General features: G+C 40.4%; 1 protein-coding gene across 1 annotated transcript in view; it reads right to left on the bottom strand.

The window, feature by feature from the left end:
* Positions 1 to 14,021: 14,021 nt before the first annotated feature.
* Positions 14,022 to 18,065, bottom strand: part of Pot1 (protection of telomeres 1) — a 64,377-nt gene continuing 60,333 nt past the window's right edge. Inside the window, exons 14-16 of the mRNA XM_051151850.1 lie at positions 17,414 to 17,505; positions 15,670 to 15,775; positions 14,022 to 14,174 (exon numbers count right to left, since the gene is read on the bottom strand). Of these exons, the coding sequence (XP_051007807.1) occupies positions 14,062 to 14,174; positions 15,670 to 15,775; positions 17,414 to 17,505 (311 nt within the window). The 3' untranslated portion in view covers positions 14,022 to 14,061. The remainder of the gene's footprint in view (positions 14,175 to 15,669; positions 15,776 to 17,413; positions 17,506 to 18,065) is intronic.

Raw genomic sequence — 18,065 nt, 5'->3', positions numbered from 1 at the left:
AAGCAATACAGAAAATACAAATACAGATTTCGATGTTGGTAGTAAAATGTTCTATAGAAATATAAAACAGAGTAAGGGTGTAAAGAGTGAGAGGGATACAGGTAGAGGCATGGAAGCACAGACGTCAACCATGAGGACATTGGGGGAGAAATTGGAAGAGTGTTCTTGGCTGATGGAAAACAAATTCGAAGGCACAAGGGAGAAATTTGATAACAGGTTCTTGAAAAGAGAGGATCAGCATGTCTGCAGAAGAAATGGCAGGGGGCAGGCTCCAGAAGCCACTGTAGTCTGATCCCCCAGGGCCTTGTCAATCATCTGGATTGTGAACAGGATGGACAACAACTCTAAAGCTGAGCAGGGAAGGTTTTTTCTAGTCCACACTGAAAAGAGTTATACGGTCCACTTTGAGACTAGATTAGAGCTGTGTTCAATTTCTATAGTGATTTTAGTCGATAGACCTTGCAGAATGCAATGTATAGAAGTTGCAAGTCTAGTTCAGTAAAATTCACTGCTTTATAAAGCTTTTCTGAAAGAGCAACTGGTGGGATCAAAGCATCCTAAATTCACCTGAATTCTCTGGTTCTTAACATTGTTATTCTATTTGTCGATAGGAAATGTATGTGGGGGCGTGGTTTTGTTTTGTTTTTCTTTTTTCTTTCTCTCTTTTTTAAACTACAAGATTTATCTTATAAAGCTTCACTTTGATGGCCTTACTACCCATATTTATTTCAGATCCAAATTTGTTGCTCTTTATAAAGACACATAAAGGAGCTCACTATGCATGTGTGCTGTCCAGGAGATCAGGCGTTTGCAAGGTTTGTACCATGAAGCACCTCCGGAACTGCTTATTTCTTATTTCCCTGTAGATTCGCAAACAAGTTAGCAGACTCAGGGCCATGAGCCTTCTATGGCTAATGAGCCTACGTTTACATTGTCTTACTGGAGACCTCCGCAAGGAGGCCTATCTACAGATCAAAGAGTCTCCTTTTATGACCCCTGTGCAGTCTCTAGCCAGAAGCCACGTTTACAGCTTCAGCCATAGGAAAATTGTGGTCAGTTTAAATTTTCCTACACTCAGTCCCTAGAAAAGAAGCCCTGGGCTCCCTTTTCCCTCTCTTCTTTCAATTCTGATCAGTTGCCTGAGCCATCAGCTCTGGCGACCCAAGAGATGAAGCGAACTGGAAGGGCATCGGCATCCAGCCCCAGAGACCCCACCCTGGACCTCTTCAGAGCCGCAGCCGGGCATTAACAGTAGAGGCAATGGTTGCACACCAAATCCAATACTGTGATAGCTTCCCTAATACTTTGGGAAATCTACAGCACATCTTTGTCAACACATGTGGCTTCTTTCTCTTTCTCTTCCTTCTCTCCTTTCTCTCTCTCTCTCTCTCTCTCTCTCTCTCTCTCTCTCTCTCTCTCTCTCTCTCTCTGAGACAAGGTTTTCTCTGTGTGTAGCCTTTGTCTGAGCTCTCCTGGGAACTCTTTGTAGACCAGGCTGGCTTTAAATGCACAGAGATCTTCCTGCCTCTACCTCCAGTGTGCTAGGATTAAAGGCCTCATGGCTTATTTCCTTAGCACTCATAAACTAATCTCCTTTTCCTTTTGAAAAACAATGTCAAATGAGTTTGACAAAAGAATTAGCAGCCCCCCCCCAAAAAAAAGAAAAAAAAATCACATTTGCTCCAAGTGGATGAAATAGAAAAATAGAGTATCATAGAAAATATGTATTATTTCCCACCCAGTCTAAAAATCACTGAAGGGAAGTAATGACACAGATCAATTAATTATGAGTCTTCAACTGGCCTACTGCCAACAAAAGTTTGAATTCCTTTGGTTATTTCAACTGTTGTATTTTCTCTGTACATCAAACTGTGCCTATTAAAGATGCAGCCAAATTTGACCATTAAAATCATTTCCTGTTTCACAGGTGGAAAAAGGCAACATGAATCTTTTGTTAAGTCTCTTAGTGTTAGCTTAAACTTCTGTTTTCTTAGAGTCTTAAAAGCTAACATCATCATCATATAAACAATAAATAATTTCAGCTTCATGTGAAAATGTAAAACACTTGTTTATATGTTATATTAAAATATGTAATGACCTTTTCTGATTATATATTAATCCTAGACATTCAGTGGAATACACTGTTTTGCCAATGACAATTATAAACAGACATTTCCCCTATTATAGTGAAATATTCTAACATAATCTCTAGTATGGGGTAAAATGATGACTCAGTCATGGTGGTCTCCTGTTTTGACTATGTGTTACACACAAATTCTAAATAACAGTGGATTTAATACTACAGTGACAAAAGAGTGCTTTCAGTTTTGGTTTTCTTTTTCTTTTTTTTTTTTTCTTTTCTTTTTTAAAAGATTTTATTTAATGTATGCACACCCTATCTGCAACTGCAGGCCAGAAGAGGGCACTAGATTCCAGTATAGATGGTTGTGAGCCACCATGTGGTTGCTGGGAATTGAGCCTCAGGACCTTTGGGAGAAGAGACACTGTTCTTACCCACTGAGCCATCTCTCCAGCCCCTCATCTTTGTTTTGAATGCTCCTTGGAAACAGTAAATGACACTGAAGAATGGAAATGTCATAAAACAGTGCAGTCTTTATTCTTCCCTTGCTTATTCTAGAGCCACATGTGGAGATGTTATTATGATGCTATGACACTGATTCTCACAACCTCACTTGACGAAAACACTTCTCTAGGTTTGGTGATTCATGACTGTATTCTCAGTACTGGAAGGCTAAGGCTAAGGTCCCTGCTAGCTCCCCTGAGCTACACAATTCCATGGCTGCCTGGGCTTCAGAATAAGATTTTACCACAAAACAGGAAACCATATAAATTTTAGTAGGATGATTTCTCATTCATTTAGTCACTAAAATGAGAAGCATATTACACAACTGCACTAACTTGCCTATCCAGAAAACTAGAAATCGGTCCCAAAACGTGAAAGACATCCAGATCCTCTCAACAAGACCATCACTCCCATCAGCAGCCTGACTCCTTCTGCCTGTCATTTTTTGGCAGTCACTGTTGGATTACTACTATCTACTCAGTTCTACCAGCTCCGAACAAAGTTAAAAATTCAATGAAATCTGCTTGTTCAATGTAAAAACACTGTCTTCACTAGCTTTTGGCCATCATGGTGAGATTCCTAAACCAACAGCTTCAAGGAGGCCAGCTTTATCCTGGCTTAGAGCCTCGGTTGCAGCTCATTGTTGGCTGTCTAAATAACACTAAGGTGCATGGAATGACGATCATGGCAGAAGGGTAGGTGAAGTGAAAATGCTCATGCTAGGTCCTGTTCTTCAAGAATACACAGATAAAATAAGTACAAAGGAAAAATGGAAGGTTGAAGGTTGTGTGTGTGTGTGTGTGTAAGGGAGAGAGAGAGAGAGAGAGAGAGAGAGAGAGAGAGAGAGAGAGAGAGAGAGAGAGAAGACTTTTTATCATTAAAACAGTCTGACAGTTACATTAGTACTAAGGATGTTGGGGAGTAAACCCTGGAACATTAAGTACCAAGTCCCTGGGGGGAGATTTTGTCTGCCTGGTGTGCTTTCAAAACAAAGAGCAGTGTTTAGATTAGAGAGGAGAGTCACAGCAACGGAAGGTAGCATAGGTGCAGAGTGAAAAGCAGACTGGTTGGTGAAGACTATTAGGATGGCACTATATGGGAGTAGAAAACACAGATATCTGCTTTGCATTTTCAAATAATCCTGGCTGCTGAGAGAGTCCTGCGGGAAACTGGCAGCAGGTGGTCTAGGCAAGAGAGGACATTAACCTAGCATGGGCAGCAGAGCAGCAGGGGAAGGGCATCGTAAGTGCAAAATTCTGGCTAGCTCTTAAAGAACAGTGCATTTCATTTTTTCTAATGGACTGAATGTGGAATACATAGAAGGAAGGGAGGGTCATTAGACCTAACGTTTCTGAATTTGAAGCTTTGTGAATTTGCTGTGGATTAATTCCTCTCCAAGGAAACTCCCAGCAGCTAACTTTGTGAAGCCTTCTAACCAATGAACCATCTTCATGGGGATGAAATCTGGAAAGCACAGTCCAAATGGCAATGACTTATTACGACCCACATTCTCCTGACATGAAGCATGGCATGCCAAGGATCCAGCATCTAGACTTGGGGAGGAAAAGACACAAGAGGCAGCTTGCTCAAGGGCATCCCCATGAATAGGGAAGAGCTCCTCCAGTTAAAAAAACTTCCATGATTTTGACATAGTAACTTATTACTGTTTGTAACAGGTTTAAAATATGTAGACCTAGTATCATCTGCAGAGCTACTTACTATTCTTAATTATATTTAAAGATAGATTATGTAAATCTACCTCACAACCAGTGAGACTAATATAAAGTTTTGCCCAGACTAATTTTGTGTGTGTATATATTTGTACATATGTGTTTGTGTGTAAAAATATATTGTACTCAATAATAGCAATATAACTTCATGTGCAATCGTCACGTCTATGATTTGTTCATCATTGCTAGCACTCCTTAGATGAGACTTTGCATTTTTGGTACGTATTTTCTTGCCCTATTTCCTGTTTTCTTTTACTTTTGTTGTTTCCAGGCCCATCTCAAACTTGCCATGTATCCAATGTTGACCTTGAAATGTTGACCCTGTTCCCACTTCTCAAGTTCTGGGATTACAGGAATGTGCCTCATTCTTGTACTTTTTAATGAAAGCATGTCCCCTACTTGTCTTTTCTCACAAACTGTGTCAAGTCATTTTCAGGTACATCCTGTATGAGTAATAATTAAATATAAGTGTGTGCTGACCTTTAAAATCCCCATTTTGCACACTGTCTTCTTTATCGTAACCTTCATTTATGCTCTGGTCATTCTGAGGAAATATGTATCAGTGAGGACGAATTTACCTTTGTAGAGCCTTATCTAACAAGGGATAAGCACACAGCCCTTCTTTTCCCAAACCCTGATAACAATGTCTTTCTACTGCAAACTGTTTTCACCTGACATCACAGGTTAATCGTTTCGATTTTAAAAGGTCTTTTCTTGGAGGAGGAGTGGTGCTAGTTGCCTTTAATCCTACTACTTGAGAGGAAAGCTTGGGATGTGAGACCTTCAACAAACAAACAACAAACACCCCCAAATTTTATATTCTCTATAGTGCTCCAAGAAACTGGTATTAGCTAACATGCATGCTTTTATTAATTGTAATGGAAGCTTGGGACAGAGAATTACTTACAAAGCAGCTATGCTTGGCAAAATACTAAATTTTAAAACTGGAAGTAAAACATCAGCTGAAAAATAAGAGTCTATGTAAAGACCTACTGATTTTTCTCTGGGAATGCATTTGATTTAAAAGAAAGAAAAAGGTACTGGAAAAACATACAAATTCACATGTGACAATATATGAAGAAATATTAGTTACTAGATGACAGGGAGGTTAAGGTTTTAACAGATACATGCTCCAATTCTTTCAAATATTGTTAACAAGTAGATGAAGTAAAGGAAACCCACGCAAGAGGTAAACAGCTTTCTCTGACCATTGCCAGGTAAATAGAAATCCAAGATCTCCAAGGACTCAAAACAGTTACGTTTCTCTATAGAAACGCCTTCACACACACACTCTCTTTTTCCTCCCCATGTGTGTGACTTTGTGATCCACATTTCTAGTACAAAACACAAGCAGCCCTTCATTAAGATGCTGCCATAGTCTAAAGCAGCAGAGTCGTCGACCTCTCAGTTTCTCCAGGGCTGAGAGGGAGATTCTTTACCCTTAGCACTGCCGTGTCAGAGACTTCGCAACCCATGAAATGCACACTTGACTGGAAGGGACGTTTATCTCCTTGTAAGAAGATCACCACTTTAAAACTAGCCAAATACAAATAGTAAAAGCACTATGAATGTAACATTTATGTAATTTCTGTTTCATGGTTCTTCTTGCTGTAGGTAGTATATTGTCTATATGTGTAATAATATAAATGTATATATGAAAAACTTAAAAAGAAAATTTTAAAAAGCTGTAAGAAATTCTAATTTGTAGTCACAATAGTGGAAGGGAAAATAATGCACAGCATTCCTAATGATTTCCTGACCTCAGTATAGCTAGAATGTTACACATGCATGCTCGTAAGCTCCCAGGCAAAGACCTATTGTTTTATCAGATTTTACTAGTGGCTGAAGCCCGCATTTTCCCGATGAATGAGAACCATCTAGAGATTCCAAGGCTCCAGCTGAGGAACATATCTTTTATTTTCCACAAATGATATTCTAGAGGTTTGTGGTGAGTTTTTTAGCCTTAATCACACTCAAAATTCTTAGTGAAAACCACACAGAAGTGCCCTTCCCCCCATCGCTTTTCTGTCCCCGTGAATGTATCAACATGTAACAAGTAGCTGCAGACAGCAGTGCCACGGAGCTTTATGCTGCATCAGGCAAGCCTCCAACATACCCATCATCTAAAGCCCTGCAGAGGATATGGTGAAATCAGGCCAAGGTCTTTGGATTTATTTATTGGGGAAAACAAAACAAAAGGCAGGTTAAAATAGTAATTAGAAGTATAATATTCTTAACTACAAAGCTGTAGGGTTATTAACCCAGGAATAAGGATGTGTTCTTATAAAAATTTGAAATTCCAAAAGTAGTGAGAAGTAAGACATTTGGGAGAAACCACAACAGGCATCAAAACAAAATAATTACAGAATTCCCGACTCAAGTTCCTTGTGTTGGGAAATCACAAGCAATGGGCTTCTTCCTCTCTGAACACGGACATGAGAAACAGAAGTTGACAAAAGAAAAGTTGTAGTGCTGTATCCATAACATAATTCTGCTCCCCAAAGCACGCACACATGTTTTTAGAGAAAGAATCTGGAAACAGTGGAGCTAAAATGACTTCCTCTGGGGTCACAGCTAAGCCAGTGGGTCGCTTAACGTATGCTGCCCTGTTTAAAGCTCTCAATCTATGTCTTACTTCTATTAACTATGACCATCTGTGGCTAGGAGGTGTGGTTGTTTGAGAAAGAATAGCTTCCCATAGACTCACTGGTTTGAATGCTTGGTCCATAGGGCGTGGCACTATTAGGAGGTGTGGCTTTATTGGAGGAAGTGTGTCACTGTGGGCACAGGCTTTAAGGTCTTCTATGTTCAAGCTACAGCCAGTGTGACTTATATGCATTGTACAAACTTTTAGGTAAATATAAAATAATCATATTCTTATACCCACAGGTAAGTATAGTTACTACCCCTCTTTACAGCAATGTAGACTATCACAAAAAGCCACAAATAAGACACACACAGAGATCTAAAGACGGTGGCGAGCCCAGCTCCACTGGTACACTACACCACAACCCCTGCATCTACGGCTCAGAAACACCACAGAGATTAGAAGAGGCAGAGTACTGCGGTGTCTGGTGTGACGTCTCTCCTAGAAGTGGCTGCATAGATAAGACCAGAACAATGGCAATTATCAGCAGATGCTAAGGCAGACAGAGGAAAATCTCATGGGGTCCCACCCCTAGACTAAGAACTACAGGCACCTAACGGCTGCAGTGAGAGCAGTTAGCCTTTCCCAGGGATGAGCTCCTTAATTGATCATCTAACACAAAGGGCTTAGCCCTGAACCCATATATATAACCAGACCCAGCAGGTGTTTTATGTGTGTGTGTGTGTGTGTGCGCGTGCGTGCAAATAGAACATTCACCAAGCAACAGTAACAGCCACCCCAGAGTCTTTATTGAGAAGTCAGGTATTATTGTAATCGGTCTGCCTTTTATATGATATTTGGTCCTTTTTTCTTGTGGTTGTTTTTTATCACAGCTTTTAATATTCATCCTTTGTTCTGTAAGCTTAGTGCTTTGATAATTAAGTATTGTTGGGAATTTCTTATGTGGTTCAGTTAAGTCAGAATTCTATACTCTTTTTGTACCTTGACTTAACATTGTGCAAATTTTCATGTGCATACCATTTTTCGATCCTTGATCTTGTACAGTGAGGTATACACCAGAGAAGACCATTCAGACACAGGTTTAAGCCAATAGAAACTGTGCTGGCAAATGCACTGGGTGTTTGGGATCCTAATGTAGCCCAGATTCTTTCTGGGAGAAAACCACACCCAGAGTTGACACACAGTTAGCGGAAACTATAACGTAGCAAAACTATAATGTAAGGTTAGTACGTTTAGAGACATTTCTGAGAACTTAGGCCTTGATGGATTAGACCTTTGTATTTTGGCAAATGATGCTGTCTATGTGCTGAGTTTTATGACTCTGAAAGCCAGAAAGGCCTAAACAGGGTTCTACAAACTCTAAGAGATCATAGATGCCAGCCAAGACTACTATACCCAGCAAAACTTCCAACCACAATAGATGGAGAAAGAAAAACATTCCAAGATAACATCAAATTTAAGTAGTTATCTATTTAAAAATACAATCCTACAGAAGGTACTAGAAAGAAAACTTCAGTCTAAAGCAGGTAACTACATCCAAGACTACACAAGGGATAAATAATCCCAGACCAATAAATAAAAGTGGGGGGGGGGACCCACACCATAATGATAATATAAAAGGAATTAATAAATACTACTCATTGATAACTCACAATATTAGTGGACTCAATTTCCAAATTAAAAGACACAGACTAACTGATTGCATTAAAAAACATGATCAGTCCTTCTGCGGTATCCAAGAAATACATCTTACTATCAAAAGTAGACATATGCTCAGGGTAGATGATGAAAAATGGTATTTTGAGGCTCTCTCTCCTTCCTAGTCAGCAAGAAGTGAGCAGCTCTGTTCTGCTACCTGCTCCCACAGTGAGGTTCTGCCTCATAAGGACACAAGAAACATTAAGTCATGTCCACGGGGCTGAACCTCTGAGGCTATGCATCTCAGAATTTCCTCAGATATCTTTCAAAGTGACAAACTGTAATTCCCAACTGATAGAAACTCAAATGTTCAACAGCAATACATAAATTAAGTAACTGGTTGGGAAAAGGGGGGCGGTGGGGAGACAGGATTCATTAGAATGACTTATAGCCTGTAGTCCAGTTAGTCTGACAATGGCTGTATATCACTGTTCAAGAACATTGTTCAGCCCACAAGGCTGAATGTCTCAGCTGGTCTTCAGCATATGCCAGAGAAGCAGCTCTGGCAAATACCAAAGAAGCTCTAATGCAGTGAAGATCTTGCGAACACAAGAGAGAATTAGCAGGCAAGACGAGCAAACTTCCCTCTCCCGTGTCTTTATATAGGCTGCCAGCAGAAGGCTCAGCCCAGACTAATGGCTGAGAAACACTTAAAGAAATGTTCAACATCCTTAGACATCAGGGAAATGCAAATCAAAATGACTCTGAGTCAAGTTTGGGAAGAAAGGGCATATTGGGATTACATTTCTACTTTACAGTCTATCACTGAAGGAAGCCAGGACAGGAACTGAAACATGGCACGAACCTGGAGGCAGGTTCCTGATGCAGAAGCCACAGAGAGGTGCTACTTACCGGCTTGCTCCACAGGGTTGCTTAGCTGTCTTATACAGCCCAGGGCCACCAGCCCAGATGGGATAGGCTCTCCCCTACCAATCAATAAGAAGAAATGCTCTACAGGCTTGCTTATAGCCTGATTTTATGGAATTATTTTCTCAAAGTTTTCTCCTCTCAGATGGCTATATTTTGTGTCAAGTTGACATAAATCTAGCCAACATAATTGGGAACAAGAAAAAGATATCTACTCTTTCCATATCTATTCAATATAGTAATTATAGTCTTAGCTAATTCAATGAGATAACTAACTGAAGGTAATCAAAGGGATACAAATAGGAATAGGAAAAGAAAATGTCAAAGCATATTTAACTCCACATGATACGATTTTATAAAAGTTCCTAAAGACTCTACTAGGGAACGTCTATAGCTGTTAAACATCTTCAATAAAGTAGCAGGACCCAAAATTAACACCAAAAATCAGTAACCTTCCTATATACAAGTGATACATGGACTGAGAAAGAAATCAGAGATGCAATGCCTTGGACAATATCATCATGGGGACAGTATCATCATGGGGACAATATCATCATGGGGACAATATCATCATGGGGACAATATCATCATGGGGACAATATCATCATGGGGACAGTATCATGGGGACAGTATCTTGGGGTAACTTTAACCAAATAAGTGAAAGACTTGGTAATAAAAACTTTAAGACATTGCAGAAAGAAACTTAAGAAGGTCTAAGAAGATGGAAAGATCTCCCATGGCCACGGATTGGCAGGATAGTAATGGCCAGCTTACCAAAACAACCTACAGATTCAATGCAGTCCCCACCAAAATCCCAACAAGTCTTCACAGAATTTGAAAAGATAAAATTTACCTTCATATGGAAACACAAAAAAACAAAGAATAACTAAAACAATCCTGCGTAATAAAAGAACTACTGGAGATATTGTCACCCCAGATTTTAAGATGTACTACAAAATTACAGTAATTAACAAAACAGTATGGTACTGGCATAAAACTGAATCTCTGACCAATGGAACTGAAAACCCAGGCATAAATTTACACTTATAGACACCTGATTTTTTAAAAAAGGAGCCAGAAATACACACTGAGAAAAGGACATCTTCTACAAATTGTGCTGCTCAAACTGGACAGCTGCATGCAGAAGAATCCAAATAGATCTATACTTATCACCCTACACCAAATTCAACTCCCAATGGATCAAAGACCTCAGTATCAAACCCGATAGAAGAGGAAGTGGGGAATGGCCTTGAACTCATTCACACAGGAAAAAAGCAGCACACCATTAGCATAGGCACTAAGATCAACAATAAATGGATCCTCATGAAAATCAAAGACTTTTATGTGACAAATGTCTATATGGCTAACGTCTAAAATATACAAAGAACTAAAAACAAACAAAAAACTAGACAAGAAAATACCCCAATAAAAAGGGGGTACAGAACAGGCTTCTCAAAAGACAAGACAAATGGCCAAGGGACATTAGTGTTCAGGTACTGGGATGGACTCTGCATGCTCCTAGAGGCCGCCACGAACCCTTGATCTACAACCATGACCTGCTTCAGGATCCACTCCTGCAACAGCGACACAAACAAATGACTGGAGTTAAGGCCTACGGCAGCTGGCCAAGAACCAGAGACTGTATAGGCCACGGGCTTAGCGGAAACCCGAACACTACTGCTCTGCTAAAGGAACATAGCAATGAAATGATTCCCAGCAACATCCTGCTACGCTCTTTCTGTATTAGTCAGAGCTCCCCAGAGTGACAGAACTTATCAAATGAATCTCTATGAATAGAGAGGGAATTTATTAGAATGACTTACAGACTTCGGGGCAACTAATGCAACAGTAGCTGGCTAGACTAGACAGTCTACAGGAGTCCACGTCTCAGCTGGGATCCTAGAGGATAGAGGAGCAGACAGGCTCTACAGCCAGTGAAGGAATGGACTCGTGAGCACGGTGAGCGCAGCAGGTCAAGAACAAAGTTCCCTTCCTCCATTTGCTTATACAGGCTTCTTATCCAGGTTAGATCTAAAATAAAGGATTGTTTTCCTGACTCAAGATTTGGATTTAAGGAGTATCTTTTCCTAGATCAAAAGATCTGGATTTAATGCCTGCACTTCTACCTCAAAGAGTAGAAGTGATTCTTCCTACTTCAAATTAAGCAAACATCCTTCACAGATGTGTCTCCACTTTTGAGTTTAGTTCCAGATGTACTCAAGTTGGCAACCAAGAACAGCCATCGACCATAGACCAGTCAGAGATCGCTGTTAGGATCCTCACTCAGTCATTCTCAGAGAAGATTCCTCTTGGGAACTAACACAGAGACACCCAACTAGATGGGATAGAAAGTGTGAGATATTTTGGAACACTTAGTCCAAATTGGGATGTTTTCTTTTTATTGAAAATAGAATCTTCTCTAACATAATACATATGAACCACAGTTTCCCCCCCTCCACTCCTCCCAGCCCCCCACAATCTCTCCCCTTCCTCAGTTCTACTCCCCCTCCATTTCCCCTCGGAAAAGAGCAGGCTTTCAAGAGACAACAACCAAACATGACAAAACAAGACACAGTAAGACAAGATAAAAGCCCTCATATCTAGGCCAGACAAGGAAATCCAATAGGCAGAAGAGAGTCCCCAAAACAGGAAAGAATCAGAGACACACCCACAAGTCTCACAAGAATAGTAAAGCTAACAGCCGTGAGATATACTCAGAGGGCCTGGTGCAGGCCCCTTGCATGCCCCTTCAGTCTCTGTGGACCTCTGTGAATCCTGGTTAATGACTTAGTGGCCCATTTTCTCCTGGTATCCTCCATCTCTGCTGACTCCTCCCCCTATCCCATGGCATCTTCCCCTGAGCTCAGAGGGGATGGACCCTGAAGGAAACCTCCACTTTAGACTCTCTTCCCATACAAGAGCTGCTTGTGGGTCTCTGCACCTGCTCCCCTCTGCTGCTGCAGGAAGCCTGGCTGATGGTGACCGGACAAGGCACTGATTTTTGAGTATAGTGGAATATCATTATAAGTTATTTCATTGATTTTATTTTTCTCCCAGCCATGTTTGGTTCTGCTTCAGGTCTCTTGGCTATCCAGTCTCTGGTTCCTGACCATGCAGGCACTATATGGTATAGTGCCATGACACTTTTGTGGCATGGACTTCAAATAAGTAGAACATTGGTTGGCCACTCCTACAAGAATGGGCTCCCTAGACGGGATGTTTTCATGAAGCCTCTTCCTCAAGGCTCAGGGAATTATGCAGAAGAGGAGGCAGAAGAGCCAGTGGGGATAGTGGGCACTAAGGATGCAAGGTCTTGTAGACAAAGCAGGACTGACACCTATATGAAATCAGGAGACTGTCCTGGCATGTACGAGGCCTATATAGATCCCAGCAGACAGGGTGGCAGTGCTAAGAGGCAATGGATATGGGCTCCCAACCACAACCAAGTAGCTGTCTTCAATTTGCAACAACTGCCAAAGGAAAACTTAGGTTTCACCCAAGGAGTCTCACTAGGTATATTACCCATATTTAAAGACATGCTCAGAAGTAAATGGCCAACAAGAAACAAACTCTGTGGTATTTTGTAGAGTTCTTGTCTCATATTCCTTTATTTGGACTATTTATATTTTTGTACTGGCTTTTTGTTTGTATGTTATGGTTTATCATTTTGTTTTACAGATTTTGTGTATGTGTTTCGTGTGATTTTTTAATTTATCACTATAGCTTGTTTGTCTGTTTTCTAATGATAGAAAAACAAAGTGTGCGGAGCTGGATGTGTGGGGAGTATCTGGGAGAAGGGGAAACGTGATCAAAATATATTGTTTAATTTTTTTCAAGAAAACAAAAAAGTCTATAAGTTGATAAGCACTATTGAAAAAAACCAGACCATTCAACTGAGTTAACATCTCAATATTTGCAATATAGGCGTATTTTATATAAGACTACTGAAAAAGATAAGATACATATGATTTACAAAAATCATAAACCTCATCACTTTATTAGCCAGTATAGAATAGAAAAACTTGCAGTATTCCAGAAAGAAGCACGAGGTGAAATATACTATTTCAAAGACATATGTTTATCCTAACATGGGCAACGACTGCACCTACACGAAATAGTTCTCCCACGTCTACTTAAAGCAACCCTGATTTCAGGATGCCTAGGCTCTCTGAGGCATGCATTTCTTCAAGCAAAACTCAGGTAACCTGATACGCACACGTGGAAGCACAGAGCAAGACTTCTTTCAGAAGGGTAGCTAAGCAGATTTTTCTGCACAAAAATGAAATCAAACAGCAAGGGATGAAAAGTAGCCATTGTGTTTTCTAAGTAAGAGTCAGGAAGCCTGGTCCTCTTTAAGCAGTACGGCCTCACTGTGTACCTGCCTGGACATGATGAAAAACAAGGCAGTTTTATCATGTTCACCAGAAGGCATAAGTAACAATAAACTATCTTTCTGTACAAAAAAAGCTATAGTGAAAATGCGCATGACACATTTTGACAACAGCGAAATGTCTCAGAGAGTTATAACCTTTTCTAAAGCTGTAAAATCCCCCACACTGCACTAAGTGGCAGCACTAGATGACATCTTCTACAACTGTGGTGTCACAAATCTGGTAACAAATGCGCTGCTCTGTTCCAAGGGTGACGCGGTAGGACTTGATGAGGCACTCCAGCCATGGGTATGCATCTGCAGACCAAAGGACACGGCATCCAGTCATTACATTAAGAACAAAACTGGTAATGTTCACCAATTTGAATTTTTTCCTAGCCACAGATATAAGTGGTTGGGTTTACAGAGCACCCTGCAACAGAGAAAGCAAGTGTCGGTCACACTTTACTTCTCAGCCACAATCATACCTCCTTCTGTGCTGACTACTTACAGGCCTCCCTGGCTCTTCCTTGATGAGCTGGAAAGAGATGGAGCCTGAACTACAGATCAGATCAGCCTGAGTGATACATGTGACCTGCCCTGCAGCAAGCAGGCAATGAGGCCCACCATACCATTAGCAATGGGGCCATCTCCACACTTTGAGAGCGGGTCAGACTCATGTCTAGCATCAACAGGAGGCTCAGAGCAGTATGAACTGCATCCGGTATGGCCCTCAAGTTGGCCAAGGTAAAGTGAAACACTTCTGCGCATGGTATTTTATCGCGAAGTATTTTGAAAAAATAACTTAACTGTGCATATCAAAACTTACCAGGCCCAGAGACTTCTCGGTTTCGAAATCTGTCATTCCAATAGCCAACACAAATTAAACAAAAATAAAAGTATCAAAATTAAAATCAAAACTGTTCCAGATGAGCAGGGATTCCCTTCTCTTGGAACTGATGCTACAACATAGACAGGCTGGCAGAAAGGATGAGGAGGAGTGCGCCAGACTCACATCAGGGTCAGGTAAGCAGGCAGAGGGGAGATTTGTTACTGAGAACAATTCCTGGAAGAATCAAACTTCTTAACACAACTTAGACCTGAAGGCTCCAAGAGAAACAGAATCCCTGGTCACAGAAGGACATGGTGGCAGCAATAACGGGTACAACTTCGTCTGCCCAGGAGCATGTTGACAAGCTAGTATTTGTGCAAAAACAACTTAACTTTATAAACTTTACAAAGTAAAAATTGGGGATTCTGAAGTCCATTAATATGGAAAAGAAAACCCATTAGTGAGTCAAACAAGATAAATGCAGTTTATTTTTGGGCATATTTCTTCTGGAAATCACACCCCATTTGTATAATTGCAGCCTCTATGTCTGTATGCTGTATGTAAACTCAGAGTCAAACGTACTGTGACCAAAACTTTTACACTTTAAAGTGCATTTCAAGATCTTTTAAAAGTCCTTTATTTTACTGATCTCAGCCGCTATCTCAGCAAAGCATAGGTAACAGCCATTCTTCACAGACTAGTAAAGTCATCTGCACTCAGGGGTGGCTTACTTCTAGTCCACACATTAGACCAGGCTAGGTGCTTGCTCAAGAAAAGGAAGAAAGAGAGAGAGAGAGAGAGAGAGAGAGAGAGAGAGAGAGAGAGAGAGAGAGAGAGGAGGAGAGAGAGATGAGAGAGAGAGCGATAGGAGAGAGGAGAGAGAGAGAGAGAGATAGACAGATAGAGAGAGAGAGAGAGAGAGAGAGAGAGAGAGAGAGAGAGAGAGAGAGAGAGAGAGAGAATCTTTTAAATACTGCCTACCAATTTTTATTCCTGGAGGATGTATCATATTCATGATTGTTTCCATATTCTTCTGAAGATTGTCATCAGTGAGGACTTCAGATGCTGGGATTTTGAAAAAGTTCTCCTAAAAATGATGATAAACACAGGGAGTATTCATCTTTTGAAAAAACTTCACTGTGGGGCTGGAGAGAAGGCTCAGAGGTCAAGAGCACTGGCTGCTTCAGTAGAGGCCACAGGCTCACTCCTAGCACCCATACAGTGGCTCAGAGCCACCTGTAACGCCTGTTCCAGGTGATCTGACGACCTCCACAAGGACTAGGCACACAGATCTGTGGCGAACAGATACACATGTAGGCAAAACATTTATATAATAAAAATAAACACATAAATTAAAAAAAGAAAAAGCATCATTGCACAGAATTTAGCATCTGATATGCTAAAATGACATACTATATTCATTAGCTGTTAAGGTTGTGGAATCCATAACCTGGAATACTGGTCTAAGTTATAACCTGATTGACTACTTTATTGGTAAGCCAGCTCAGATATGCACACACAAGCACAGCGAGGTCATGCAGCATGGTTGGTGATACTTTTGTACCCTAAAATCGCTTGTAAATCTATTGTTAATTATAAAAGGGTGAAACATTAAGAAAATAAACAGTTTCTTCCCTTCTAATTTAGGTTTCACAGAAGAGATTTTTTTTTGGTTTTGCTAATTATTTTATCTTCAGCATATAGCAGCTGCCCAGTAAATATTCATTTAATAAGTGGCAGGATAAACTGTGGAAACCAGAAAGGAAAAAAATATCTTTTAACCTCAACTTGGATTGTTTTCCAATTTATATTAGTTAAAACAAAACAACCCACATCCCACGCCCACAAATACAAAAAACAAAAAATACAAAAACTCAAACAACCAAAAAACCAAACCGTTTAACCCAATAAATGGCTGGTCTTCCTCTTAGCTTTTAGTGTTTCATGCCATTTGAGTGTCAGTGACTTAACTGTGCTTACTAGAACTATGGGTTAGTCTGGAACATCAAACACTGTCATATGAAACTGAAGAGTTTGGGACAGGAAGCATTAGCCTGACATCAGGAAGAGAGCTATCAGCCAAAAGGCAGTTATGAGTGACAACCTATGTGACAAGTCACATCAGAGCCTAGGTTAAGCTTTCCAAAGTTGTCAGGACTCCATGTGCACCGCTACACATGGTGCAGGGAATAATGGTCTCTGCAAACAGAGAGGGTGACTTTGTGAAGCACCAAAGCTAAGCATGGCCGCAGGGACTAGTCAGTGGACAAGTCTGCGTGCCAGGGGCCTTCTCTACGGCTTAACAACACTACTTACTTATCAAGTAACTTGACTTGCTTTAAGATGAGACTCTGCAGGCATACAAAGCACAGTAAGATGATCACAGTGTGGTTAGGCATCTGCTTTTTTATCTAGCAGTAAAATTTCTGTTTGACCGGGAGAATGATTTCTCAGATTTTGATTCCTCAACTTTGTATTTTTAAAATTATGATTAATAAAAAAGATCAAAGGCAAAAAAGCATACAATATTAGATTTATATAGTTATATCTTATTTAGATATTTTAAGACATTTTAAATATTTTTAGAACAAAATAGAGAGGAGTTGAGTTTTAGGCTTCAAAGCTCTCAACAAGTCACACTAAAGTAAAACTAAAAAGTATTAATATATTAAACATTTTAAATATAAATTTTTAGTGAAATGTCTTTACTAGCTGTGTTACTTACAGAATCCTTGAGGTAAGCATCCAATACCCCTGTTCCGTCATCCAGAGTGAAAGTCATAACAAACACATACCGTAGAGGCACAATGCCCAGAACTAGTGAGGGGAAAGAGAGCATTATCCTAGGCAGCTGGACGCCTTCACAGGGTGAAGTCAGAAGTCGCATGTAGCTGTATGGGAGTCATTAGCTGGAATGGTACATGGGAACTCCCTGTTCCAGCATCAACTCGTTGAATTTATGAAGTCTTGATGCAGGAGCAGTCAGTCTCCTGATGTAGGCAGCTGTGCCCTAATGCTTAATAGAAGCCATCCAAAGTGATTAACAAAACGCTAACACATTGATTTTAGTCATGGGAAAAGTAAAACTAATATTACAGAATGCTCCAAAAGATTAGCATGCCGTTCAGTAATTTTTTAACGTCCATCTCTTTTTGCACTATGAGTAGAGTGTCCCTTCGTCTTAGGGGATGGAAAGGCGGAGAAGTTAGACATACCAAAGCACATGAGGACTTGCCACTAAGGTGAATATCCTCTTGTTCCCCAGAAGTTGAAGACACTTCATAGATGTATGGAATGTCTTATTACCTTTCATGCACACAGCTCACATTCCAGTAGGAGAATTAATTAAGCAGGCAAGTCAGAACAATAAACTGGGG

This window comes from Acomys russatus, chromosome 10, assembly GCF_903995435.1.
Source record: "Acomys russatus chromosome 10, mAcoRus1.1, whole genome shotgun sequence".
Taxonomy (NCBI): Eukaryota; Metazoa; Chordata; class Mammalia; order Rodentia; family Muridae; genus Acomys; species Acomys russatus.
The sequence above is the reverse complement of the archived record's forward strand: the minus strand, read 5'-3'. Positions and strand labels throughout refer to the sequence as shown.